Source organism: Limtongia smithiae, assembly GCF_038497785.1.
Source record: "Limtongia smithiae strain NRRL Y-17922 unplaced genomic scaffold V1518scaffold_8, whole genome shotgun sequence".
Taxonomy (NCBI): Eukaryota; Fungi; Ascomycota; class Lipomycetes; order Lipomycetales; family Lipomycetaceae; genus Limtongia; species Limtongia smithiae.
In genome coordinates, this window is record NW_027117629.1 from 216605 (window position 1) to 240940 (window position 24336).

Sequence of the window (24336 nt, forward strand, 5' to 3'; positions counted from 1 at the left end):
CGCCCACCCTAACCTTGAGCCTGCCTGGAAGAGCGACGAAAGAGGCGATGTCCATACATCCCGCCACGTTCCGGTTCGTCTTGCACTTCACCGACGCGACCACGCCATGTCCCTCCGCGCGGCTTCACTCACCCTCCGCAATATCCGTACCGTCGTCTCGTCGCGGCCGCTACTGTGGCAGCAGCTACCACGACTACTGCCGCTGCCGCAGCCGCTTCAACAACGCCTCTTCGCGACAGACCACAACGACGACGGCACCTGCAATGACCCCTCGCACACTCACTCGCACTCACATTCATCACATTCACATTCACACTCGCACTCACATTCTCACTCCCATGGCGAACTTCCTCCTGAGCCCGTACCGACCTACAGCATCACCTTCACATGCAAGCAGTGCATGACGCGCTCGACACATCTTATGTCCCAGCAGGCCTACAAGACTGGTACCGTGCTCATCAAGTGCCCATCCTGCCACTCGCGCCATCTCATCGCCGACCACCTCAAGATCTTCTCCGACACCCGCGTCACGGTCGAAGACATCCTCGCGCGTACCGGCGAGAAGATCACGCGCGGCGTCGCGCGCGAGCAACGTGCGGATACTCTCGAGTTTACACCTTCAGATGAGCCTGTCGCGCTGCCGCATGACGACGCGAAAGACTCAGCGTAGTGCGCTGTGTATATATCTCTCTTGTACATAATCCCCCATATACTTCTCCATCGCCGTGCGCCGTGACTGCGGCTCAGATGCTCAACCTAGGAACCAGGGGACCTGCGCCACCGGCGCTAAACCGCGTCGAGCGTACACTCTCTTGCAGCTACGGCTGCGCCACGCGCCTGACCGCCGTCCACGCCGCCCACTGCTTCCGCTTTGTTGAACGTCACCGTACGCCGCCCATATAATACACTCCCATTGCCGTCTGCCCCCTGTACTTCTGTATCGCATTTGCCTGCTCATCACCATGGCGGATAGTCACAGTGAATACCCTTATGTCTTGTTCCTCCCGCGCGTGCTTTGCCTTGACTAACCCACCACAGAGTTCTCGTACGCACAAACGAAGCCCGGCGTCATCGCGGTGTCCTACGTCGACCCGTACAACAAGTTCGCCTACATTCACGAGTACAGTATCATCATCCCTGGCGAAGCTGAGCGCGCGAATGGCGGCGTGCCGTATCTTGTTGACCCGACGTCGGATACAAATATCCTTGCGAAGTACTTTGTTCGAAAGTACACCGACTGGCTTTCCAATGGCAGTACGCCCAATGGTACGTCGGCAGTGGTACAACCTCTACCACCGCAGCTCTTGCAGCAACCGCAGCAACCACAACCGTCACAGCAACAACAACAACAACAACAACAACAACAACAACAACAACAACAACAACAACAACAACAACAACCGCAACAGAGGCAGCACTACCAATCTCCCCTGACTACATACATGGGTGGCATCATACTCTACAACCCGACGGTGAAGGTACCATTCACCGTGCCGACTCCATCCCTCCCGTCGCCCACCACCGTCGTCATTCCCCCGCCAAAATTCCAAGAAAAAATTTCCAAAGTTGGCGTCACCATGACCTTCGTCTCACAGCCCGTCGCAGACCCCTCCGCACGCGCGTTCGACAGCAGAGCGCCAATAGCCATGATTGCGCCCAAGAAGCACATGTTCCGCTGGATCAACATCAACCCGCAGTGCAACAAGCAGGGATTCCCGATCAAGCTATCAGCCGGCTTGATTCACGTGGACAGCAACTCAAACAACCAAAGCAGACACAAGATCCTCGCAATCATGAACTTTAACCACCTCGACGCGCTGTGGAAGCACATGACCGAAGAAGACATCGACTACGCAAAGCATAATCCTGACAAATCCCACGCGAACGAACTCATTCTCAACGAAACTGATATCCGCAAGCTCCACATCGTCGACCGTCGCGGGTTCGACACTGTCCTCGTTCTCTCCGTCTTCAACCTCTACACAACACTTACAACATTGCACTACGAGGAAACACAGTACAAAAACACCTTGAAACGGCTCGCGCCCATCAACAACAACGTCCGACGTAGATCCGCATCGCATTCGCCTTCGGCAGCCGCTAGCTTCATTACTTCTGCCGCCGGAACCATTGCGCGACCCCTCTCAGCAACATTCAACCTGAATGAAAACATCGCCGCTCCTATACCCACTCCCGTACCGCGCCTAAAAAAAGCAGCTGACGTGCTGCCGTCTCTTGACCTGCCAGGCCATCTCGATCCGCAAGATCGCGGCCACGACGGCTTCCGCCGCAGCATGGAACGCCAGTATGAACTCGACCAGGCACGGCTAAACGACGAAGAGCTAGCGCGCAAGCTTCAGGATGAAGAGGACAAGCGCGCCGCTGGCCTAGGGAGCAGCTCGTCAAGCTTCGTCGATACCGCATCTGACCTCGATCTAGCGAAGCAGCTACAAGATGAGGAGTACAAAGTACGCGAGCAGCAGCAAGAGCAAATCAAGAACCTGTACGAGTGGTACGCAAACGAGCGCAAGACGTCAGAAATGCTGCGGCCGGCTCTGAAGGTTCCCGAATCGAAGGAGCGTGTCAGCTCTGCCGATGTACATGACCACAAACGGCTCTCCTTTAAGGGAATGTTCAAATCAAACAAATAAGCGAATATGTGGGAGTACTACGGCGTTTCTATTTGTTCACAAAGTTATTATATGTTGCGGTTCATCATAAAATTGGTATAACTAAACACCCACAAATCTGTCTACTCACGGCAAAACAACTAAAACGCGTCAAGTAGCAAACATAACACACCCCATGGTACGCATAACCACCGCTACCAGGGCCGTAACTGATATAAAAGACCTAGAGAGCACATAATGCTTTTGGTAGAAAATATGGAAGAAATAACACACAAGCACCTATGCCCGGGTCTCGACATTCTTGGCAACGAGGTTCTGCGTCAGGAATTGCGACGGGTACTTGGGTTCTTCCTCAGCCTGTCGGCCGACAAAATACGGGTGCTTAAGCGCGCGCTTTGCGGAAATCCGAGTAGATGGGTCGTACAATAAAAACGACTCCAGCAGATCGATTCCTTCGGGATCAAGCTTGACCTGGCTTGCCAGATCCTTCCTACTCCACTGCGGGAAGGTTGTCTTGAAATCTGGCAGTAGCGACACGCCGGGCCAGCAGTCCTCGTCGGGTGTGCCGAGCAGCCGGAAGATTTGGAAGATTTCGTCGATTTCGGAGTCACCGGGAAGCAGTGGCTTGCGGGTGACCATTTCTGCAAAGATACAACCGATCGACCAGATGTCCACACCGGTCGAGTACTGGCGCCCGCCCAGCAGGATCTCGGGCGCGCGGTACCATAGCGTAACAACCTCGTGCGTGTACACGCGCAACGGCACGCCAAACGAGCGTGCGAGACCAAAGTCCGCAAGCTTCAGGTTTCCTTCCTTGTTGATCAACAGATTCTGCGGCTTCAAATCTCGGTGCAGGATGCGGTGTGCGTGGCAGTAGTTCGTTCCCGCGACAAGCTGCGACATGAACTTCTTGATCATAGCCTCGCCGAGACTCACGTTCCGCGGGATAGCCTCCATGTACTTTTTCAGGTCGAGGTCAAGGAACTCAAACACGAGGTAGAGCTTGTGGTTGTCTGCGTGCACGATGTTGAGCAGCTCCACAATGTTCTCGTTGCGCAGCTCGCGCAGCAGCGAGATCTCGCGGATGGCAGTCGAGGGCACGCCTTCGTCCTCGGCTTCTAAACGGATCTTCTTCAGCGCGACGACACGATTATTGTGCAGCGTGTCGCGCGCTTTATAGACTACACCGTAAGTACCTGCACGCGTTAGCTTGGTTGGCGAAAGGGACGGGAGTGAGTGGGGACAGTACCCTCGCCGATCTTTTCCAGCTTCTGGAAGTCTGATAATTCGACCATCTGGGTTACGAGCTATGCAATATGCGCTGTGGTTGGTTGTCTGTCGTGGTCAGCTTGCGATTCTTCGCGCACCTGTGTCGCAGAGAGGGGTGACTGCTCACAAAGAAAAGCCTCGGTGTGGTACGGCAGCGGGACGCGACAAGGGGAACCAAATACAACAAGAGACACTAGTCAACAAGTAGCGAAAACACGCGTAGATCTGCGTATTGCGATAGCTGGTTGTAGTGTTCCTAGCGACGTTGTGCGCACGTCGTCAATGCGGTTTTGGTGAGGGCAGAATTGAGGCTCACTTGGGACAGAGAACAACACCAAAACACACGAGTGCTAACCCCTTTGTTTACACCTCGCCCTATTAAGGCCAGCCTGTGCCGTGCCACGCCGTACGCACCGCCACCGCCGCACGCGGCGCAGGAGCACTCCCCGCAGCGCGTCTCGAACGCGCTGCGACGCGTTTTCAGTAAGAGCAGCTATGTACATTTCCTGAACTGGGTTGGTCTATCATACAAAAACTAATGGTTTCTTACAACCGCTTCTTGCCGGCCGTTGCAGACGATGCGCTGCGCAACAACGTCGCTATGGTGGCCCGCGGCCGCCGCAGCCGCATACACAGCACCAACACCTCCGTTAACAGCGCAAGACTTCCCGCCTGATGCGCCGCTGCAAGCGGCACGGGAACAAGGTACAGCAAGGTGGTGATGCCAAGCGTGACCTGCAGCGCAACCAGCCCGATCACGCCGTGTGATGCGCGGAATACGGCTCTGGGCAACAGGTTCGCCTTGTTTAGTTTGGTGGAGTAGATGTGGAAGAGCACGATCGCCGTGAAGGAAGTCGTGGCGAAGATGCGGTGGGTAAGTTGCACAGTGACCGGGTTCTCCAGCATGTTGCGCCAGATGAGGTCCGAGTCGTCTGCCTTGCGTGTGTAGAACGTCGTGAACAAATCCGCCTTCGGTGGTATCAGGCCTTCGCCCATGAAGGGGAATTCGTTGTAGATCAAGCCTGCGTCAAGGCCGGCGACAAACGCACCCGACATTGCGGTGGTGAAAACCAGACCCAACAACGCAACTGCTGCGAACTTGTAAAACCGCAGCCGCGGGTTTCTTAGCTGAGCAATCGTCTCCACCGCGAATTTGGGATCCTTCGCGAAACGTGCTTCCTTCAACACTTCAAGACCAGTCCAGAGCATACTTAGGTAAACGATAAACGCAAGTCCAAGATGGGCAGCCAATCGGTACTGCGACACACGGGGATGATTGTCCTTGTACTTTCCGTCGACGCCCTCGTCGAGGAAGTGATCGCTGAGACCAGACTTGACCATCCACCAACCAATGAAACCCTGAAAACCAACCAATCCTGCAATGCCCAAAATCCTCCGCGTAACACGCGCACTCGTTCTCCCACGGAAAATGAAATATGCGCCTGGAATAACCAAAAACAGTCCAATTGCTCGTCCCCAAAGACGATGCGACCACTCCATGAAAAAGATAAACTTAAACTCCGACAGAGTCATGTTCGAGTTGAGCAGTTTGTATTCTGGCGACTGTTTATACTTTTCGAATTCTGTCTCCCAGTCGGAGGTGCTCAGCGGCGGGATCATGCCGGTGACGGGCTTCCACTCAGTGATTGACAGCCCTGACTCAGTTAGGCGGGTCAACCCCCCGATGACGACGATGCCAAACACGAGGGCGCCGGATATGACAAGCCAGATTCCGACGCTGCGCTCGGTGAGAACGCGCTTTGGTTCTAGCATGAATGCAAACTCGCCAAGCTGCTTCTCGGCCTCGGGGGCTCTAGCGGTCGCTGAAAAAACTCGCGTTCCTGTTGCAAGTGAAGGCGACGGCACGCGCGTGTACACATGCAGTCGCCGCGCAAGTGTCGACATTTCTCTACCACTGCCGCTGCTGCCACTACTCCGCGACAAGAACATCGGAAGTCCTGCAGTGCGACTGCGGAGCATGCCAGCAAGGTCGAACGGAAGCAGGGAGCTGCTGCGCGTGCTCCGCGACGGAGGCGGGCGCACAGTGAGTAGCGACTTGAGCTCGCACGGGAGACATGACTTGACGGAAGAGTTATGCAGGAAAAACAGCGCTGGCCGCGCCAGCTTGCGCGACATCCTGAAGGTTAGCGGTGGTCTGGTGTCGCGGAGTCCGGATTGTGTTAAGCAGAAAAAGAAGGCAGACCACTCGCCCAAAATGCTAGCATAACTCGCGCGCGGCGCGTGCACAGATGCGCCGCGCCAGTTGCGGCGCTCATCGCCACAATGCTTTGCCACATTACCGCCACCTCTCGCCAATTTAGAGTTTCAGGGCCCCATCCCATTTCGTTCCCCGCAGTTTGCCGCTGACCGCTGATTTCTCTTCTCTCGCGGTCACAGCCAGCCGGCCCCTCTCTCTCCTCCCCTCACCGCCCCCTCCTCTCTCATCCCGCCCCCCTCACCCTTTTCTCCGGCGCGGATGCACTTTCACGATTACTCCTCCACCCCATCGTCCCTCTTTACGTCACACCTCCGCTCCTCCCACCATCACCGCGGTGCCGCCGCTGTCACAGCCCCACCAGGCCGCTCGCAATGGGCCCCAAGTGACCGCCGCTCGCTCAACGCCGGCAAGGCCCTGCAGGCGCAGCCAAATAGCAACATTCCCAGTAACGGTCTGAATGGCTTCCACTCCGCGGCACGCCGGGCTGCCGCTGCTGCCGCTGCGACTCCGCCGCCTGCACCGACTGCGCAAGGATACAGCGATAAGAAGCTCACGCAGGCGCAGATTGATCATCTCAAGCGGTTGTTTCGGGAAAGCATGATGATCTATGCAAGTGCGCGGGCTGAGCTTGATCGTGCTATTGAGCGTGAAAAAGCCGACGGTGATGCTGACATCGTCCACCCCAAATATTGTGCGTGACTTTTGATCGTTTGATTATTTATCATTCTGTTGCTTACATCTGTTTAGGCGGACCACCATGCATCCACGATTCGTCGACTGCTCTCCGAATCAAAGTACAGCGCGCTGAAGCATTTGTGGCAAAATATGTCCGCGTTCTTTCAAATCACTCAAGTACGCATCTTCTCTCCCCGCTCCGCTGAACAAACAACTAATATGTTCTCCAGTCGACACCAAGACTATCGCCCTTTCGCCCTCCGTTTCCACCTTCTCCTCCCCCGAAAACTCGCCTGTGCTCGAGTAAGCACGCGGCAGTTGCCTCTGCCGCAGCGACACCCTCCTTTATGACGTTTATGACTTTTTGCTATCTCTCCTTTTATCCTTTTCATTGCTATGACATACTCCGAACTTTCTTTTATCATGATCATGGCGTTTTCACTGGATATTGTGCTCTCAATTTCGTATGGCAGTGCGTCCACTTTACCTGAAAGTGCGTACGGGGCCACGCACACACTCTACGATATATGTATTTCGGTCGGAATATAACTTACAACTGGTTGAAATGAGGCTATTTGCTGTTGCGGTATTACTGGATGTAGCAGAATGCAGGCGGTTATCAGTTCCGCAGTGGTGAGGGATATTAAGCGCGCGCCTAATCTGCCTCGTGAATTTGGCAGCTGAGCAGTGCGCTGTCGGCGATCAGTTGACCGTGCCCACCGCCATCGTGAAGTCGTGGAAGCGCGGCATGCTGGCGACCAGTGCATGCAGCGCCCAAACCACCCGGTTAATTCCATCGGTTGCGATGGCGCTGCTGCAGGGTGCGCGCTTCGACCGGCCTCGAGAGTGGAAACGGCGCGCTCTACTAAGCCGCATCACGTGCTCGCTCGCCGCTAAGCCTTATCGTGCCTCCGTACTACCAACGTCAAACCGCTGTTAGCATCGTGAGTTCACGGCACGCCATGATCCGCCTGCATCGTGAAATTGTACCCACCCTCATCCGCATCGGGTGCGCACTGTTGTATTTACTACATCATACAAAGACGGAATATTGATTGCGGATACGAGTCATACGAGTCATTCATGGAAAACCTATATCACGAACAAGCTCTTGCATGATTGTCAGACAAAATTCACCAATGCGCGGATCGTCCGACGATGCGCGCGGCTCGGACATGCCAAGGTGGGCTTCATCTCTCCCTCAGAGGACATTATAGCAGTATTACACCACGAAAGACATACAGCTACCAAAAAAGCGACTGGTGCGGCTTGGCAAATAGGCTTACCGACGTCGTACACATCCGCTATCAAAACTTTCTCACTCGAGTTTCTCGAGCACTGGTGTCCACTGAGGAAGGCTCCAAGTCGAAGGGGTATACAAGCAATGCATCATTCAATGCGATGGAGCTTGGTGGCGACCCTTATTCAAAATATACACGCAAGTGTAACTGGTACCACTGAGCTTTAGGAATACGACAACTAGTTCTGTAACATCGGCTACCAGGCACGCCCGCCATCAACCCTCGGGTACTCTATGGTCCCAAGGAGAGCTTGGACTGGCGTTGTCGCGAAAAGTCGGAAGCTGGCTGATTGGCTGAAAATCAATGCTATGAAACGGGAGTGCGGGCATGCATTGAACGATGTGCGCAAGATGTATGTTAAACAGAAGGAAATGCTGAAGCGTATCTCTTGAACCGTAAACACCTCATGTGTATGTAGATAGGATACAGACGTATTTGTCATTATGCAGTACTTACGAATTTTCCCATGTAGGTCGGATACAGACAATACCAAATACCCATCTGCTGTTGCACTTACACAGGATAGAGATTTTGTTTCCTACACTTCCTCTCAATTTATAAAGGATATCTGTATTCCATGCCTGTGTCCGTTAAATTAAAGGCCCATCCAGTAACGAGCGTGTGTTATTCCGCTGTTCGCACACTCACCTCAGCTGAATCATTCAAAATTCGATCAATCAAGACACCATTTATGTAGTCCCCTATAGGATCTCCTCAAAGCTCAAGCACCTTTTGCTACTGCATCTTACTGCGCTATACCACAATGACAGACTTCTAATGTACCTAAATCAAGTGAAGTACATCCTACGCTCGGCAGGTCCCTCATAGCCTCACAAGCCAGCCACTCCAGACACATTGAAGATACTTGAATAGACTCACCGTACTATCGCATTATTATTGGAACGCACGTAAACATTATGGCAAGATAAAGTTACTACAACGTCTACTGACTCATGCCATACAAAATATGGGGTTGTCCGAGAATATGTGGATTGGATATGGTCTCATCCTCCTTCCTGATTCCTGTCAGAGAACAGATTCCTTTGCCATTTACCCCAAGGAAACAGAGACGATTACCGGATTGCGGATTTGGGGTACGCGCGGAGCATCAAGTGGCCCCAGTAGTACTGTAGTCAAACAGCACCGCGCCGCGAACCATCCGCCTGCACAGCCTGTGCTTTCTGAAGACGACGCGTTGAGTAAACAGTGTACTGTCATTTATCACGTGCTCACCTCTAAACTTTATTGCACTTCCGCACTTTCAACCACTTACAGTATCGTGAACACGGCATACGCCATGATTCGCTATCTCCATCGTACTGCTGTGCGCATCCCTACTCGCAGCTGGTGCGCAAGATGGTATAGTGCTGGAACTGCAAGCACCCCAACGCTACGGGTCGCAGTAGTTGGCTCCGGGCCTGCGGGGTTCTACACAGCGTACAAGATCCTTGACCGGTTCCCCGACGGGTCGGTCACGATGGATATGTACGAGAAGCTACCTGTTCCTTTTGGACTAGCACGGTTTGGAGTTGCGCCGGATCATCCCGAGGTCAAGGTTTGTTTCAGCTACAAAAGTCAAGCGAGCGGTGACTGACATAAGAACAGAATTGTGAAGAGAAGTTCGAGGAGGTTGCACAGTCGCGGTACTTCAGATTCATTGGCAACACCGCGATTGGAGCTGCCGTGTCGTGTTCGTTCTCCTCGTTCACAAGCAACTACATTCCTCTCGCCCTGCTCCAGAAGCACTACGACGCAGTCATTCTCGCATACGGCGCCGATTCCGACAAAGACATGTCGGGATCTATCACAAATCTCGCTCTCCGCGGCGTGCATTCGGCACGAGAGTTTGTAGGTTGGTATAACGGACATCCCGAGTTTCAGGACCTTGACTTTGACCTCGCAAGGGGAAGTGGGCAAGCTGTTGTTGTGGGACACGGTAACGTCGCACTTGATGTTGCACGTATATTATTGACAAATGTGAACGATCTACGCAAAACGGATATCACGGAAGCGGCTATTGCACGATTATCGGAGAGTAAAGTCACCAACGTGCACATCGTAGGACGACGCGGTCCAGCACAGGCGTCGTTCACAAACAAGGAAGTCCGTGAACTTATGACGCTTCCTGGTGTCGGTTTTATCCCGCCCCCCGACGACTTAATGGCACCGTTACTTTCGGACGCGAAAGCTCTTCCCCGCGCGACCAAGCGACTGGTGCAGCTCCTTCAAAAAGGCTCACCGACGCCTTACACATCCGCCGCTAAGACATTCTCGTTCGATTTCCTTCGGTCGCCGCTATCAGTTGAGGAAGATCACAGGTTAAATGGGTATATAGCCGGCGCGACATTTGACGTCATGGCGCTTCAGGGCGAAGCCTGTGTGAAAGATACCCGCGCGCGTGCAACTGGAATCGCGGAGCGTTACGATTGCGATAACTATTTCCTGAGCATAGGCTACCAAACACACCCACTAGCCGGTCTTGAGGACTTCTACGATTCGGCTGTAAACCATCTCATCCAAGGGGGCGGCCACGTCGCCGCCTCAGACAACCGGGAGGTAATTGGTCTGTATGCATCCGGATGGATCAAGCGAGGTCCAACCGGCGTGATTGCGGAGACCATGTACGACGCATTTGAAACTGCAGCTAGTGTGATTGAAGATTTCGAAGCAGGCAAAATTGGGTCGTCATCGCGACGGCAACGTGACGGGTGGGAAGGGGTACGAGCTGAGCTCGGAAATGCGTTGTCGTGGAGAATCGTCGGTTGGGGAGATTGGCTGAAAATCGACGCAGCGGAGCGCGAACGCGGGCGCGTATTGGGCAAGGTGCGGGAGAAGTTTGTCACGCAGAAGGATATGTTAGAGGTTATTTCGTAAGCTCACACTCGCATATTTGTAAATAGACAGCATTTTTGTAACATAGAAATCTATATCAAATCAAGTACTAGTCGAGTTATCCGTTGGAATTTTAGTTGCAATAACTTTTTTCGTCCCTTTGGCGTTCACTGCACTAGCAACGCCATCCTCGACCCGCGTACAGCCAATCGCGCACGCTCCCACCCACATCGGCAACCACACCGTGAACAGCACGGGCACGAAGCCCCATACTCCTAGCGCTCTCCAGTTCCACACCACGTCGTACATGAAATTGCCAAGCTCGGCAGCCGAGAAGTTTGCGATGAGAGAATTGAGGTCGGCGAGGCTTGGAGGGAATGTGCGGAGGTACTGCCCGTGCACGAAGAGAACGTAGTATACCAAGAAACACAACCACGGACATGATGCCGTCAGTGCAAGAATTGTGCATGTCCGACCAATCGTAAATTTCAGTCCCGACTGCGGCACCGACGATTGGCACACAAAGAACTGTATCGGCGCAAATAACAAGCCATACACGACCGCGAGGGAGAAGTTAATGGTGCTCAGAGTCGTGAGAAACAAGCCTGCGTAGATCATCAAGTATGAGCGAAGTTTTTCGAGGTACGAAGCACGTTTGGCGCACGTTGTGAGGAAGACTGTCGGCGCGAAGGTGGTGATTGCGCTGATTGCAGCTACGGTGGGGAGGAGTTGCTATTATGGTTAGCGTTGTCACCGAGAAGAAAGAGAGAGAAACGCACTGATGATGGCACATTCGCGACGACGCCGAACAAGGCGATTGAGGAGAACACGATACACACAAACAATCCAAACGCGGCAAATGATTCCACAAGCGACTCGCCGCCAACGCTCCTTGTCGCACGCATCCACGACGCGATTCCTGAAATCGTAAAACTCGCACCAATAAACATAGCTGACGGCAAATACGTCCCGATACTCACAAACCTGCGCGTCGAGAGCAACAAGTAGAAAAAGAATGACTGGTGGAAATGTTCGAGTAGGTTGTTGATCGACCGCATGGCCGACTCAGCGAGGCGGCCAAAGGCCATCTGGTCGTATGGCCCGAAACCGTCTTCCGATGTGCGTGCTGCGAGAGTGATCGCGTCGATACGCCAACTTGTCAACACCTCATTTCCCGCGCCAGGGGAATGCAATCCGGAGAACGCTTGGTGCGAGAGCCCGGAAAACAGCGTCATTGCGCGGTTATGGTAGTTATCCTCATCGGAATCTATATTCTGCACGACAACTTTGATTCCCATATGTCCGCATATAACCACGAGCGTGTTGATCAAATCTAAATTTGGCAGCTGTCCATTCATGCCCTCGTACAGGATCTCAAGCTTCTCAAACCTGCCTCCACTGCCAGGAAAGTCGAGCACAATCCCGCCCTGTATCAAGCCGCTAGGCACCGTCATTGACGAGTAATGATAATCTTCGACCCACCGCGTGAGCCCAAAACTGGTGTCGGATGGGATAAGTAGGATGATATCTTTCGACCAGACCGACCAGCGCGCAAAGTACCGCGCAAGCGCGATCGCGATAGCAATCCCACCCTCGTTAGTAACGCCGTCGCGGTTCAGGAATGGCGCACACAGGATCATAGATTCGGTGGTGTCGCCCCGCGGCGCGCGAAGCACACCGTACACGTTTGCGCCTGATTTGATGTCGTCGGCGCCGTGGGAGAAGGTCCAGTTATGGATTGCGCTTTTATATCCCGCATCGGCTATCCATTGCTGCATCTCGCGAGACCGTCTGGATCATGTCAGCCTTGCTCAGTGGTACATCGACAGTGGCCACATACTCGTATTCAGAAGCGTTGGCAAGCAACCGCATCTCCTCTCTGTACGCCCGCACGATGTTCTCCTCAGACCCCTGAAAATAATTCAATGCCTGTCCTGGTAGCAGCGCATTCTCGGAGATATACGTTCGGCGGGACTGGCCTTCCATGGGGAGCACACAGAGCCAGCCGATACCAGCGACGACGAGAAGGAAGGGAAGCCATTGCAGGAAGAGCACGTATACGTTGGCGCCATAGTTGAGGAAAAGACGGCGGCAGTAGGTGGTTATGAGAGACATTGCATGCCGGGTGTGTCCTCGGAGGAGGAGGCGAGGGACACGAGCGATGTAGAAGGCAATGTGTGAAAGAGAGGGGCTCTGGAGTCGTGGTGGGGAATTCGACCCGGGTAACCGCACGATGGGAGCCGCGCAGCAGCACAGAAGCAGCACTCCTTCATCACTAATCCCCTTCCCGCCTTCCGGATCGCGCAATTGGCGCTGCCACCATCTGGCGACGTCGTCGACTGACCCTCGCGACTCTAGCACCAACCGGTGCTTGCAGGCACACCAACAATGTACGACGAATGGGCGTACCACGTCAACCCGTCCCACTACGCGCCGCAACCTGCTCCGCAGAAGCTCCGGCGGCGCCGCAAGTCGATCCTGCAGGATGTCGCCCTCGAGCATGTTTCACAGGTATGTATTCGTATATGTATGTTTGATGGGGGGAATATGCTGATGATGCGGGCAGACCGATATACGCGGCCCTGGCGGCCTCGGTAACGTCGTGGAGGAAGACGCGCGCCATGTGCACGAGATACCCGAGTATACTGTCCCGCTTCGGCGCGCCAACTCGATGTCCAGCATGGCGCGGTTGAAGCAGAATAAGCTGGGTCCGATTGTCTCAGATCATGGCGCGAAAGCGGAGTCGATGCTGTATCCGTTTACCAATGCGGATAGGAGACAGATTCTCCGATGGGATGACAGCGAGCTCGCGTACGCGGAGTTGTATGAGGCGCTGGAGAAGGATATCGAGGAGGCTGATGACCGAGAGTACATGTGCGTTTTTTTTGTGATGACGCCTGTGGATTTGTGGCTGACAGCGACCAGGAAACTACGAGACACGACTAAATCGCACCTAGAGTCGTGCATGCAATTTCTCTCGCAGGCCGCACACACCCTCGAGCTGCTCGATACGCTCGATTCGGGTTTTGATTCAGTAAAACGCCAGACGATGACCTTCCAGGAAGCGTGCGATGCAATCTCATCTGAGCAAACGCGCTTAGAAAAGCTCGCGGACGACATCGAGACTAACCTGCGACCGTTCAATTTACTCGAGGAGTTCACGCGACGGTTAAATACTCCCGGTACGGATTTCGTGACACAGGATGGGTACAAAAAGATGCTCGAGGCGTTAGACCAGTGTATTTTGTACACCGAGCAGCATGTGAGTATAAGGATATGATATGTGTAAGATGGGTACTAACGTGGGCTAGCCCACGTTCATGGGTGTCGAGATTTACCAAATGCGCTTCCGCCAGTGCATGACGCGCGCGCTAACCCTGATCCGCGCATACTTCATGAACAGTATCCGCGATGTCGTGAACGACGTGCAATCGCACATCTCAGCCAAAGCCCTTAACGACACCACGCAGCCCGCGCTGCTGTACACCAAATTCCGCGTTGACGCACCGCTGTTGCGCGACCTCACCTCTGAGATCCATCAGCGCTGCGAGGGGCACGAGGAATACGTCAGCTTACTCGGGGATTGCTACAAGTTTTACACTAATGCGCGGCGGAAGCTGATTTCCCCGATCGTGTCGAAACGGATTGCGGATATGCGGAATACGATGCCGGACTTGCTGCAATTGGTAGGAATGTTGGGCGTTGCTAGGTGACAAAGCTAATGATATACAGGCCCGACAAAGTATAGTATATATGAGAACAATATGCTACGACGAGTACGACCTGTTTTACAGCTTGTTTTCGGAGGGCGACGATGTTATATAGTGAGCTGCGACACTGGATTCAAGGATTGTGTGCGTACTGACAAGAGCAGTAACCTGTTGGAAAGTTTGACAGAGCCGCTTCAGGACGTGCTGCGGACGCGAATTATCCACGAAAAAAAGGCAGAGGTTTTGTACGAGCTGTGCTCGCTTCTACAGGGTCTCGCGATGCACGACAACGAGGACGATGAAGATGAGGGTATGTTGGTGCGATTTGTAGGCTTGAATGAATGGGGCTAACGGTCGCAGACCAAGAAGGGTATTTCGACCGTGTGCAGCTTGACTTTGGGCGACTGTTTCAGTCGACACTGCAGGATGCACAGGTCAAGCTCGTGTTCCGGATGCAGGCGTATTCATGAAGTTCAAAATGTACGAGTAGGCTTGAATATGAGAGCGATAGGGTGTGAATATTATGCATTTATGCGAAACTGAGCGTATGCGCGGTCATGTACTCGCGACAGGGAGATATGATTCTAGATCTTGCCGGAGTGGGGTTGTCGCGGAGTCGTCGCTCGCGGTCGACGCGATCGAGGACACGGAAACTGGCCGCGAGCTTCCAGAAGGGCGCGCGTCCTGCACGTCGCCTGTGGAGCTTATGGGGATGGTGCTGCCATGGGGGCGGTGGTGGTGGTGTTGTTTCGCATATACAGCGGGGTTCTTCATTTCGGAATGGTGCTGGTGCACGCGGCGGCCCTCGATGCCATCTTTAACGGCAGTGGTAGAGAGCCCCGAGAGCGTCGACGAGCGCGACTCTGGTCGCGACGGCGGTTGAAATTGGGGCGGAAAGTAGCTGCTGCTGCTGCCGGAGACAGTGCCATCAGCCGCGACTGAGCGGATTTCGCCGGGCGTGTCGGGGAGATCACTGTAGTCCTCGTTGTTGTCGTTGTCGTTGTCGTTGTTGTTGTCGTTGTCGTTGTCGTCGTTGTTGTCGCCGGGTGCGAAGGCGGATATCGGGGTGGTGCTACCGGAGCCCAAAGCCGAGACGGGACTATAGTTCGACGTGGAAGAGACCGTTGTGGCCGTGGTCGTGGGTGTTGTCGGCGACGACGCGGCTGCGCGCACGAGCGGCGTGCGGGTGTCTGACGACAGCGCCAGGTCTGCGGACATTCTGTGAGTGTGGCGGTGAGTACAGACTGCGTAGCACTCAGTGATGAGCGTGAGCGGTGTTATATATACACAGGGACGATCCTGCACGATGCCCTCGTGACGTCGACCTGCGTCGATGGGGAGCGCGACGTGCGATGACGTCGCAGGGTTTAATCTCGCGAAGCCTAAGCGCGGTCACGGGACAGCGCGATCGCCTCGCTCGACGCTCAGGCTCGCTCGACCCGGAAGGTGTGTTGGCGCGTACGCTCGAACTTGTTCGGTCGTGACCTTACTGGTATCTCTGTCGGTCTTTGTCTTGCGATGCTACAAACTGCTGCAGGCTGCTCGGGCTGCTCGCTGCGTAAGCGGATACGAAAATTCTCCGTATGGTAGTGAGTCATGACCTAATTGTAGAATGTTGTGCTGAGTTACGGCACAGCTTCACACGGCGCTGCACTTCGCACCCCAAACGCACTTCTACGCGCTGGGAGAAAGCAGTGCTCATTCGGAGTTTGGCTCAGATTTTTTGCTCCCAGCGCCAAAATCTTTCCCAGGCACAGCAGCATCGCCGTCCCTGGCTCTCCGCCTCTCCGTCCCCACTGCTCCCGCGCCAGACACAAGGCTCCCTTATGTCTTCCGCACGTCTCTAATACTGGCTTTATTTTTGGAGTCGTCCTTCCCGCGTATGCCCCCACCTGCTCGACCTAATAGCCCCGCTTGGACCCACCACCTAAGTACCCGCACTAGCGCTCTTCCACCACCAACCTCCATCACCTCCTCCCCGCACTCCTACGCATAGCCGAAATGTGCGGAATCTGTGGGATTCTTCTGGCAAACCAGTCCGCGACCTGCGCACCCCAGCTGCTCGAGGCGCTGCACTTCCTGCAGCACCGCGGCCAGGACGCGGCCGGCATCGTCACCTGTGGTCCCCGCGGCCGACTGTACCAATGCAAGGGCAACGGCATGATCAGGGACGTGTTTAACGAGCAGCGACTGCTGGGGTTGATAGGCAATATGGGTGTTGGTCATTGTAGGTGTGCTTGTGCTACTGTCTGTGTGGAGTGACGCTCACAAATTCAGTGCGATATCCGACGAGTGGCAGTTCTGCCAACTCCGAGGCCCAGCCGTTCTACGTGAACTCGCCGTACGGCATTATTCTCTCTCATGTATATACCCGTGTACCGGACTCTCACTTCATATTCGTGTCTACTAACTCTCCCACCAGAACGGCAACCTCATCAATGCGCCCGCGCTGAAGCGTTACCTTGACCAAGACGTTCACCGGCACATCAACACTGACTCCGACTCGGAGCTGTTGCTCAACATCTTCGCCGCCGAGCTCGAGCGCACGAACAAGGTTCGCGTCAACGAGGAAGATATCTTCACTGCACTAGCTGGCGTGTACCGCGAGTGTCGTGGCGCGTTCGCGTGCGTTGGCATGCTCGCCGGCTTCGGTCTGATTGGCTTCCGGGACGCGCACGGCATCCGGCCGCTCGTGTACGGCGAGCGCAAGAACGCAGATGGCAGTGTTGACCATCTCATGGCGAGTGAGAGCGTGGTATTGAAGGCGCAGGGCTGCCAAACCTGGCGTGATCTGCTGCCAGGCCAGGCGATTATTGTGTCAAAGGAGACGATGAAGGCGGTTGTGCGACAGGTCGTGCCCATGATTTCTTACACGCCAGACATCTTTGAGTTTGTGTACTTTGCGCGACCGGACTCTGTGATCGACGGCATCTCGGTATACCGCAGCCGTCTCGCCATGGGCGACAAGCTCGCCGCCAACATCGTGAACCGGTTCGGCGGGATCGTAAACCTCAAGAAGCGCGTGGATGTGATCATTCCCGTACCCGATACCTCACGTAACGCGGCGCTGCAGCTCGCGTTCACGCTTGGCATGACTTACCGCGAGGGCTTCGTCAAAAACCGGTACGTCGGGCGGACGTTCATTATGCCTGACCAACAGGCGCGGCGGTCGAGCGTGCGCACGAAGCTGAACGCGATGGACCTCGAGTTTGCTGGCCGCAACGTGCTCATCGTGGACGACTCGATTGTGCGCGGTACGACATCCAAGGAGATCGTGCAGATGGCGCGCGAGGCCGGCGCCAAGAACGTGTACGTCGCGTCGTGTGCGCCGCCGATTCGGCATAACCACATCTACGGCATCGACCTCGCGGACACGAAGGAGCTCGTCGCGTACTCCCGTAGTGAGTCCGAGATCGCGGCCGTGATCGGCGCGGACGACGTCATCTATCAGACCCTGCCGGATCTGATTTCGGCCTGCATGGGCGGCGAGAACCCAAGCATAAAGGACTTTGAGGTCGGTGTGTTCACGGGCGAGTACGTCACCGGCATGGAGAACGGGTATCTCGAGCACCTCGAGCGGGTGCGGCATCAGAGCATGAAACTCAAGAAGATGTTGAAGAACGGGGTTGCTGCCGTTAACGGCGACGGCGAGGGTAAGGCCGAGGTTGATATTGGTCTGTACAACACCGGCGACTACAAGTAGTGGTTGTGTCTAGAATTCATATAAAGACAGCGTAACTGAATCTATGCCGCACAGTCTTTGCTTATGCTAGCTCTTATTTAGACGAAGATTGATTTTGTATGTGTACTGTACAAGGAACGAGAACCAAAATACACGAGGCAGAGCAGATGACGAATAGACAACAATAGACATAGAGATCCTACTATACAAAACACAAAATCCCCCTCCCGGTTTTATACCCCCAATCCTAGTATACCGCGGCACTCTACTCCGCCGTGACCTCCGCAAGCGCCTTCTCGACCGACACCTCCGGCTTGACGCCGATCACCATAGTGACGAGCTTGCCGTCCTTGACGACCCAATACGACCGCGTGATGCCGCCTTTCGCAGTCTTCTTCGCGCCAAGCGGGCCGAGCAGCTTGTATTCCGTGTCCGCGAGTAAGGAGTATGGCAGGTTCTGCTTCTCCTTGAACTTGAGCTGCGCGGCGGGCGTGTCGGCGGATAAACCAAACACGGCGACGCCCGCGGAGGCGGTGAATTCGGGGTACGCGTCGCGGAAACCGCAGGCTTGGCGTGTGCAACCGGGTGTGCTCGCTTTGGGATACGCGAAGATGACAATAGTTGGCGTCGTGGACGCCAGGGTGTGCAGATTCACGGGTACGCCGGCGTGGTCGAGCACGGCAACGTCGGGGAGGGCGTCGCCGAGTTGGAGCACCGCATTCGGGTTCGCGACGGGTTCCTCTTTGGTGGGCTCTTCCACGGCAGCGGCCTCAGCAGCAACGGTAGCGGAGACATCCTCTGCGTCGGTACCGACAGGCGTAGGTAACTTCGACTCTTCCTCCTCCTTTTTCTCCTCTTCTCCTGCCTCCTCCTCCTCCTCCTCCTCCTTCTCCTCCTTCGCAGGCTTTCCCTTCTTCGCACCCTTCTTCACCTTCTCAACCTTCGCTTTCTTCGCGGGCGGTGCCGCAATCACAGCAGCCGCCTCCTCCGGTGCAGCAACGGCCTTGCTGTTCCGCGACGAGCGGCGGAGGGTGGAGGGATCAGCCAGTGCGGCAGCGACAGCAGCTTTTCGTGGCGGCATGTGGGGCGCACGTGTTTGTGGATCGGGTATGTGCGGCGATGCGGACGGCAGCGGTGGTAAGATGACGCAGTGGGATACGCGGTACACGCGTGGGGAGGATAAAAAGGAAGCAGGCAAGGGACGTGGTGGTGTCGGGGGTGTGGTGGGTGGGGAGGCGGAGGTGTTGAAGGGAAGAGGCAGGAGGAGTGTGGCGCAGGTGTGCGCGCGGTACTTGTTCTCTCCTCCCCCTACTCACTTCCCATTCCACACGCGTCCTCAGTTCTATACAATTTAGTCATCCGTTTGCAATTATAATCTTGAAGCAACATTTGGAATTCGAACCGAGCGGAGGCACCAGATTGCGACAACTCGCGGAAAACCCCTGCTAAATCCACTGAGGCGGTGCAGTCTCGTATCAGTCATGTTCGAGCGCAGCCGGCTTTTTTGCAACCAAGGTCCTCTTCCCACTTGCGCTGCACATCTCCCTGGAATAAGATGCCTGTTGAAAGCATTGCAATCTTCGCGGTTCGTTGCGCTCCACCACGCGATTGCAGCAAGTTTATCGGATCCCCCTGCCCCGCCGCCGCGCCACAGCCGATGGCCATCGTGGTCCAATTGATTGCCCCATTGTGTCGTGGCTCCAGCGCCGCCGCGGGCCGCTGCCCGCCCTTTCCAAAGCAGGAAGCGCGTTCCCCTATGCTCATCGCGTCTCTTTCGCTTTACTCTACACGTGCCGCCATTTTGTTGGCCAGTCGTGCTACGCTAGACAGCGGCAGCGGCGACGGCGGTCTGGCCAAGCTGACTGGCGATGAGCATCTCCGCATCGGGCACGCCCTTACCCGACGACGCAAGGGGCTGTGGCTTGTACCCCACCTTCTCTACAATCTCTTTATCTCCCGTACTGTATTCCTCCTACTGCTTACTCGCACTCTCTCGCGTCCGCCGCGCAACTACATAAAACTCATTGAAATTCAGACGCACGCCCAAAAACCGCATCTCGGTATCGCTCTGGTACGCGAGATTCGTGAGCAATCGTTCCACGGCGGCCTGGAAACTTGATTTGAGCGTTTGTATCCGTGTACGCGCGAACGCGTGCTGCTCCACGTCCACGCCGCCGTCACCGCCGCCGTCTTCGTCGTCGTTGTCGTCCTCGTAAGCGGCGGTCTGGCGGCGTGTGTATTCCTCAACCGAGAATTTGTAGAGAGTGTCCTAACGGTGTCAGCAACGCGTGAGGTACACATAAACATCGTGAACGTACCATGGAATCCGCAAACGCGAGCATGAGCTTGAGGATCTCATGCAGCTGGTGAATCAAACTATCTTCTTTACCTGCCCGTCCAGATCCCAGTAATCCCTTGTGCGTGATGTCCGCGAGATACTTGTTATGCACCGCAATCAGTTTATCCAGCGTCAGATCCGACTTGTCAAGCTCCTCTTGCAATTCCAACCATAACGACTCAATAACCTCATACAGGATGTAATACTCGAGCTGGTTTATAAAGTGAATCATTTCACCGCAGCACGCGCGCGCCATCTTCCAGTCCTCGCCCGCGACATCCTCGACCGCGAGCAAGATCCCCCGCGCGCCGGTGATCGACCTGCGCCACGCGACATTGAGCGCATACCCAACTCGCTTCAGTCGCCACAGGAAATTGAAGATCTTTAGGTATTGCCGCGTCGCGTACGCGTTGACAATCACATCAAGCGGCGGCTCGACTTTGTACTCCAGCGTGAATACGTCCCACCCGATCTCTCCGTGCGAGAGCTCGAGCATGCGCGCGTCGAGATTGCGGAGCACTTCCGGAGTCGCGTATTGCGCGTTCGAGCCGCGGATGGCTTGTTCGAGCGCTGAGGTGAGGTTGTGTCGGTACAGCGTGTTCGCGGGGCGGTCGAGTGAGGTTGCCAGGAGTTCCATTAGCATCGCAATAAAGTCGCCTTGCCCAAGTAAAAGATAGTTCTTCAGCGCCTGGATGTGCTCACGTAGCCTGAATTTGATGGTCAGGATGTCCATTAGATGCGTGACTGTCTTGTGATACGCCGTGTCAAGCGCGTCTTCCACCTCACGGTCATTACCGTCGTACTGAAATGTGCGATAGCACTCGACGCTGTACTTATCCACCCAATCGCCATCTCCGCATCCATTGCGAATGAAATCCAAACTCTTGCCGGTCTGCAGGATTTTCTTGATCAGGTCGTCGCGAATAAACGCGGGAACCTGCGACTCGTCGAGCATGTATTTTCCTTCCCACAGAGCCTCGGGCTGGTCGCCCTTCCGCACAAAGAATTCGAGGTACGGGTCTCTGAACTCCCCGGTGTAGATCCATTGTTCGAGGAACTCGTAGAGCGGTCGCGTAACTGCGACGAGAAGCTTGTTCACAAATTCCGCCACAAACATGTCACCATGGAACGTGTACGAGTACAACACATTGATAATCTGTCCTCCGTTTTTGTCTGCACCGCGTTAGCAATGCGCATCATCAACAACAGAATGAATAGCTCACCTTTACACTTCTCCACTATCTCGCCCATCAACCGTAATCGCAGCGTCGGCTCGCGTAACCAGTACACGCACTTCTTAAGCGTCACCCCGCCTAAACTCCATCCCTGTTTCCACTCCGGCGCCGTGCTCCCCGCCTGCGCCTCTTTCCTGATCTCCACGTCCATCTTGGCTACCAGCGCGAGGTAGCCATTCAGCTCCTGCTCGATCGCGCGGCGGAATGCTTGTCCGACTAAACCGCTGGGCGAATCAATGAAGACAGAGAGGCTTTTGTATAAAAGTGCTGGTTCAGCGAGGCTATGTAGGATGGAGATCGTAGAGAGCGGGAGCGTGTTGGGCAGGGCGATTGTGGAGGGCGCAAGGAAAGAGAGTGTTGAGGAGTTCAGGCCTTGCAGTGCTGAAGGGAGATCGGATAGTAGTTTGACTTCTGAAGGTTCTGTGACCACATTAGCACTTAACGAAATCAAACAGCTGCTCAATCACCGCGCACCTGTAGGACCCCGACTGGACGCGAGCTCGTCTGCCTTCGTCTGCAGCGTCACCCCCGACACCGACGTCGCGAGCAACCCGACGTCTCCAGCGTCACCGTCGTTGCTTGGCGTCCAGCGCGACAACGACGCGGTCCCAGGACGTGCTGTGGTTGCCATGAACAGGAGAACGCGGTGATGCAGCAACGCGTCATGTTTTGTTTGGGTCAATGTACGTGCAACGCGAGCAGCCACGTGACCATGATCGCGTCACGACGTACAGGGGTTTTGTTGTCCGTTGTAGCAAACACGACGGTGACGCCAGCGGCCAATTGGTCTTTTTCGCGCCGGGAATGATCTACTCAGTAACGCGATGATGGCGAGTTCCGGTACGGGGGCAGTCGAGCAAAGTAATGCCCGAGAGTTACGTGTCAGTCGGCGTGAGAGGGGCGGTGTGAGCGCAGGATCACAGCGCAGATAGTGGCTGTATGCTGGGAACACGCGCAGCAGCGAGTGCACAGTCAAATGCTACGTACGTAGGCCGCAGAATAATCAAGACACGCGTGCAGAAGAGTGCGGAATATGACGTTTGAGACGGTGAAGCTGCGCCGCTGACGGCGGAACGCGACCAGAAGCGTCCACGGCGGCGGAGCAGTGCGCCGTCCTCGGCAGAGCGGTCGCGTTCGAACTGTCTGGTTCCCATAAAACCGCGCGCACAAGAAATGGCTTCGGGCGCGCGTTCTCGCGTCTCGTCTTCTGCCGGCGATCATTCCTGGCGCGCGGGGAATTATTATCTCTCGCACGCGATGGCGTGGACTGCTCCTCTACGGGCTACAAACCCTTCTCGCTCCTCCGCACTCCGCCTTCGTCACACCTCCTCCGCTACTACACCCGTTGCCTTCTCGCGCCTCTTGCCTCGTCCGCGGCCCCGCGCGCTCTTCCCGCCTACGTACGTCTCCGCACTCTCCCGTCGTCCGATCGTCTCCGCACTCCGCAACTTCGTCCACTCCATCTTCTCTGCCTCGTCTTCGGCATCGTCCGCCAGCGCTACAATGGCGAAAGACAACACACAGTATCCCGTCACCAAGACCGAGCAGGAATGGAAGGCCATCCTTTCGCCGCAGCAGTTCCGCGTGCTCAGGGAAAAGGGCACCGAGCGCCCCTTCACGGGCGAGTACGAGTACCACCACTCTAAAGGTGTCTACTGCTGTGCGGGCTGTAACTCCCCGCTCTACGAGAGCAAGACCAAGTTCGACTCGGGCTGTGGCTGGCCTGCCTTCTACGAGGCCATCCCCGGCGCGATTAAGCGCTTCGAAGACCGTAGCTTTGGCATGGTCCGCACCGAGATGGTCTGCGCGACCTGCGGAGGCCACCTTGGACATATATTTCAGGGCGAAGGTGCGTCCTCCTCAACTGCTTCCCCGCGATTAATACTAACCCCTGTGTAGGCTACAAGACTCCCGTCGACGAGCGACATTGTGTCAACAGCATAAGCATGACATTCAGGAACGAAGACGAAAAGAACTAATGTCCGATCGTGGCCCGGTCAGCCGCGGGCGACCGACCGCAGCAGCACACATCGAGGCGATTTGGAGTTATCTGTTTGAACAAGCCATCTCTGTCTACGCAAGACGTGACGCTGGCTTGGCGCCGTATTTTCTTAATCAAGTTTGGGGTTTTCTTTGTTTAAAGTACAAAATTCATGATTGGCTGTATTTTGTCTGTTTTGCTCCGTCTGTCCGGTCATGTTTTCGCCGATAGTTAGCGCGTTCCGAAGGGTTGATATGCGTTTCTCCGACTGTGATGAAATATAGCTGTACAACACATCATGCACTGGCGCTATGACAGGGGCTAGGGGGGAGAGTCGTGTCTAGGCCAGTTGTAGGGAGCCGTCGATGGAGTCGTATCGTATTGAGGTGATGTACGCAGATAGGCGGATCGCGATAATTGGGCGTCGAAGATGGCATGACCTGCACACTGTGGCTCTACTTCCAC

General features: G+C 55.2%; 13 protein-coding genes across 13 annotated transcripts; 7 read left to right on the forward strand and 6 right to left on the reverse strand.

Annotated features, from left to right (window-relative positions):
- Positions 1-3: 3 nt before the first annotated feature.
- V1518DRAFT_418603 (DNL zinc finger-domain-containing protein) lies at positions 4-852 on the forward strand. The gene has a single exon (XM_066904577.1). The coding sequence runs from the start codon at positions 107-109 to the stop codon at positions 668-670; it is 564 nt and encodes a 187-aa protein (XP_066758702.1). The 5' UTR covers positions 4-106; the 3' UTR covers positions 671-852.
- Positions 853-2740, forward strand: V1518DRAFT_418605 (uncharacterized protein). Its single transcript, XM_066904578.1, has 2 exons — positions 853-978; positions 1039-2740. The coding sequence occupies exons 1-2, from the start codon at positions 963-965 to the stop codon at positions 2649-2651; spliced, it is 1629 nt and encodes a 542-aa protein (XP_066758703.1). The 5' UTR covers positions 853-962; the 3' UTR covers positions 2652-2740.
- Positions 2741-2820: 80 nt separating this feature from the next.
- On the reverse strand, positions 2821-3943 carry V1518DRAFT_311159 (kinase-like domain-containing protein). The gene is made up of 2 exons (XM_066901118.1): positions 3880-3943; positions 2821-3826 (listed from the first exon to the last, which is right to left on the reverse strand). Exons 1-2 carry the CDS (start codon positions 3923-3925, stop codon positions 2910-2912), a joined length of 963 nt encoding a protein of 320 aa, XP_066758704.1. The 5' UTR covers positions 3926-3943; the 3' UTR covers positions 2821-2909.
- Positions 3944-4383: 440 nt separating this feature from the next.
- Positions 4384-6068, reverse strand: V1518DRAFT_418609 (cytochrome oxidase assembly protein-domain-containing protein). The gene has a single exon (XM_066904579.1). The coding sequence runs from the start codon at positions 6033-6035 to the stop codon at positions 4446-4448; it is 1590 nt and encodes a 529-aa protein (XP_066758705.1). The 5' UTR covers positions 6036-6068; the 3' UTR covers positions 4384-4445.
- Positions 6069-6375: 307 nt separating this feature from the next.
- On the forward strand, positions 6376-7099 carry V1518DRAFT_406186 (uncharacterized protein; the record flags this gene model as incomplete). The annotated part of the gene is made up of 3 exons (XM_066901945.1): positions 6376-6808; positions 6865-6969; positions 7023-7099. 3 exons carry the CDS (start codon positions 6376-6378, stop codon positions 7097-7099), a joined length of 615 nt encoding a protein of 204 aa, XP_066758706.1.
- A 2179-nt stretch (positions 7100-9278) lies between these two features.
- On the forward strand, positions 9279-11065 carry V1518DRAFT_418616 (uncharacterized protein). The gene is made up of 2 exons (XM_066904580.1): positions 9279-9648; positions 9699-11065. The coding sequence occupies exons 1-2, from the start codon at positions 9391-9393 to the stop codon at positions 10965-10967; spliced, it is 1527 nt and encodes a 508-aa protein (XP_066758707.1). The 5' UTR covers positions 9279-9390; the 3' UTR covers positions 10968-11065.
- V1518DRAFT_418617 (Gaa1-like protein) lies at positions 10594-13249 on the reverse strand. Its single transcript, XM_066904581.1, has 3 exons — positions 12766-13249; positions 11705-12716; positions 10594-11657 (listed from the first exon to the last, which is right to left on the reverse strand). The coding sequence occupies exons 1-3, from the start codon at positions 13038-13040 to the stop codon at positions 11028-11030; spliced, it is 1917 nt and encodes a 638-aa protein (XP_066758708.1). The 5' UTR covers positions 13041-13249; the 3' UTR covers positions 10594-11027.
- V1518DRAFT_418624 (Sec34-like family-domain-containing protein) lies at positions 13187-15347 on the forward strand. The gene is made up of 6 exons (XM_066904582.1): positions 13187-13799; positions 13851-14187; positions 14237-14611; positions 14658-14749; positions 14800-14945; positions 14996-15347. The coding sequence occupies exons 1-6, from the start codon at positions 13597-13599 to the stop codon at positions 15103-15105; spliced, it is 1263 nt and encodes a 420-aa protein (XP_066758709.1). The 5' UTR covers positions 13187-13596; the 3' UTR covers positions 15106-15347.
- Positions 15191-15853, reverse strand: V1518DRAFT_406190 (uncharacterized protein; the record flags this gene model as incomplete). The annotated part of the gene is made up of 1 exon (XM_066901946.1): positions 15191-15853. The coding sequence occupies one exon, from the start codon at positions 15851-15853 to the stop codon at positions 15191-15193; it is 663 nt and encodes a 220-aa protein (XP_066758710.1).
- A 438-nt stretch (positions 15854-16291) lies between these two features.
- Positions 16292-18518, forward strand: V1518DRAFT_418627 (phosphoribosyltransferase-like protein). The gene is made up of 3 exons (XM_066904583.1): positions 16292-16862; positions 16913-16998; positions 17058-18518. The coding sequence occupies exons 1-3, from the start codon at positions 16637-16639 to the stop codon at positions 18336-18338; spliced, it is 1593 nt and encodes a 530-aa protein (XP_066758711.1). The 5' UTR covers positions 16292-16636; the 3' UTR covers positions 18339-18518.
- On the reverse strand, positions 18415-19628 carry V1518DRAFT_418629 (thioredoxin-like protein). Its single transcript, XM_066904584.1, has one exon. It carries the CDS (start codon positions 19396-19398, stop codon positions 18583-18585), a length of 816 nt encoding a protein of 271 aa, XP_066758712.1. The 5' UTR covers positions 19399-19628; the 3' UTR covers positions 18415-18582.
- Positions 19629-20270: 642 nt separating this feature from the next.
- Positions 20271-22982, reverse strand: V1518DRAFT_418634 (Spc98 family-domain-containing protein). Its single transcript, XM_066904585.1, has 4 exons — positions 22365-22982; positions 21879-22310; positions 20636-21828; positions 20271-20586 (listed from the first exon to the last, which is right to left on the reverse strand). Exons 1-4 carry the CDS (start codon positions 22519-22521, stop codon positions 20290-20292), a joined length of 2079 nt encoding a protein of 692 aa, XP_066758713.1. The 5' UTR covers positions 22522-22982; the 3' UTR covers positions 20271-20289.
- Positions 22983-23393: 411 nt separating this feature from the next.
- On the forward strand, positions 23394-23869 carry V1518DRAFT_438363 (Mss4-like protein; the record flags this gene model as incomplete). The annotated part of the gene is made up of 2 exons (XM_066906356.1): positions 23394-23739; positions 23790-23869. 2 exons carry the CDS (start codon positions 23394-23396, stop codon positions 23867-23869), a joined length of 426 nt encoding a protein of 141 aa, XP_066758714.1.
- Between the last annotated feature and the right edge of the window lie 467 nt (positions 23870-24336).

Excerpts from the sequence above, each read along its gene's own strand:
- V1518DRAFT_418603 (XM_066904577.1), top strand. The coding sequence starts at position 107 with ATGTCCCTCCGCGCGGCTTCACTCACCCTCCGCAATATCCGTACCGTC.
- V1518DRAFT_311159 (XM_066901118.1), bottom strand. The coding sequence starts at position 3,925 with ATGGTCGAATTATCAGACTTCCAGAAGCTGGAAAAGATCGGCGAGG. Across the intron at positions 3,827-3,879 it reads GCTGGAAAAGATCGGCGAGG|GTACTTACGGTGTAGTCTAT; the intron begins GTACTGTCCCCA and ends TAACGCGTGCAG.
- V1518DRAFT_418609 (XM_066904579.1), bottom strand. The coding sequence starts at position 6,035 with ATGTCGCGCAAGCTGGCGCGGCCAGCGCTGTTTTTCCTGCATAACTCT.
- V1518DRAFT_418616 (XM_066904580.1), top strand. The coding sequence starts at position 9,391 with ATGATTCGCTATCTCCATCGTACTGCTGTGCGCATCCCTACTCGCAGC. Across the intron at positions 9,649-9,698 it reads CGGATCATCCCGAGGTCAAG|AATTGTGAAGAGAAGTTCGA; the intron begins GTTTGTTTCAGC and ends ACATAAGAACAG.
- V1518DRAFT_418617 (XM_066904581.1), bottom strand. The coding sequence starts at position 13,040 with ATGTCTCTCATAACCACCTACTGCCGCCGTCTTTTCCTCAACTATGGC. Across the intron at positions 12,717-12,765 it reads GCCAACGCTTCTGAATACGA|ACGGTCTCGCGAGATGCAGC; the intron begins GTATGTGGCCAC and ends GACATGATCCAG. Across the intron at positions 11,658-11,704 it reads TCGCGAATGTGCCATCATCA|CAACTCCTCCCCACCGTAGC; the intron begins GTGCGTTTCTCT and ends TAACCATAATAG.
- V1518DRAFT_418624 (XM_066904582.1), top strand. The coding sequence starts at position 13,597 with ATGTCCAGCATGGCGCGGTTGAAGCAGAATAAGCTGGGTCCGATTGTC. Across the intron at positions 14,612-14,657 it reads TGCCGGACTTGCTGCAATTG|GCCCGACAAAGTATAGTATA; the intron begins GTAGGAATGTTG and ends AATGATATACAG. Across the intron at positions 14,750-14,799 it reads GAGGGCGACGATGTTATATA|TAACCTGTTGGAAAGTTTGA; the intron begins GTGAGCTGCGAC and ends TGACAAGAGCAG.
- V1518DRAFT_418627 (XM_066904583.1), top strand. The coding sequence starts at position 16,637 with ATGTGCGGAATCTGTGGGATTCTTCTGGCAAACCAGTCCGCGACCTGC. Across the intron at positions 16,863-16,912 it reads CAATATGGGTGTTGGTCATT|TGCGATATCCGACGAGTGGC; the intron begins GTAGGTGTGCTT and ends TCACAAATTCAG. Across the intron at positions 16,999-17,057 it reads ACGGCATTATTCTCTCTCAT|AACGGCAACCTCATCAATGC; the intron begins GTATATACCCGT and ends CTCTCCCACCAG.
- V1518DRAFT_418629 (XM_066904584.1), bottom strand. The coding sequence starts at position 19,398 with ATGCCGCCACGAAAAGCTGCTGTCGCTGCCGCACTGGCTGATCCCTCC.
- V1518DRAFT_418634 (XM_066904585.1), bottom strand. The coding sequence starts at position 22,521 with ATGGCAACCACAGCACGTCCTGGGACCGCGTCGTTGTCGCGCTGGACG. Across the intron at positions 22,311-22,364 it reads GTCCAGTCGGGGTCCTACAG|AACCTTCAGAAGTCAAACTA; the intron begins GTGCGCGGTGAT and ends ATGTGGTCACAG. Across the intron at positions 20,587-20,635 it reads TCGCGTTTGCGGATTCCATG|GACACTCTCTACAAATTCTC; the intron begins GTACGTTCACGA and ends TGACACCGTTAG.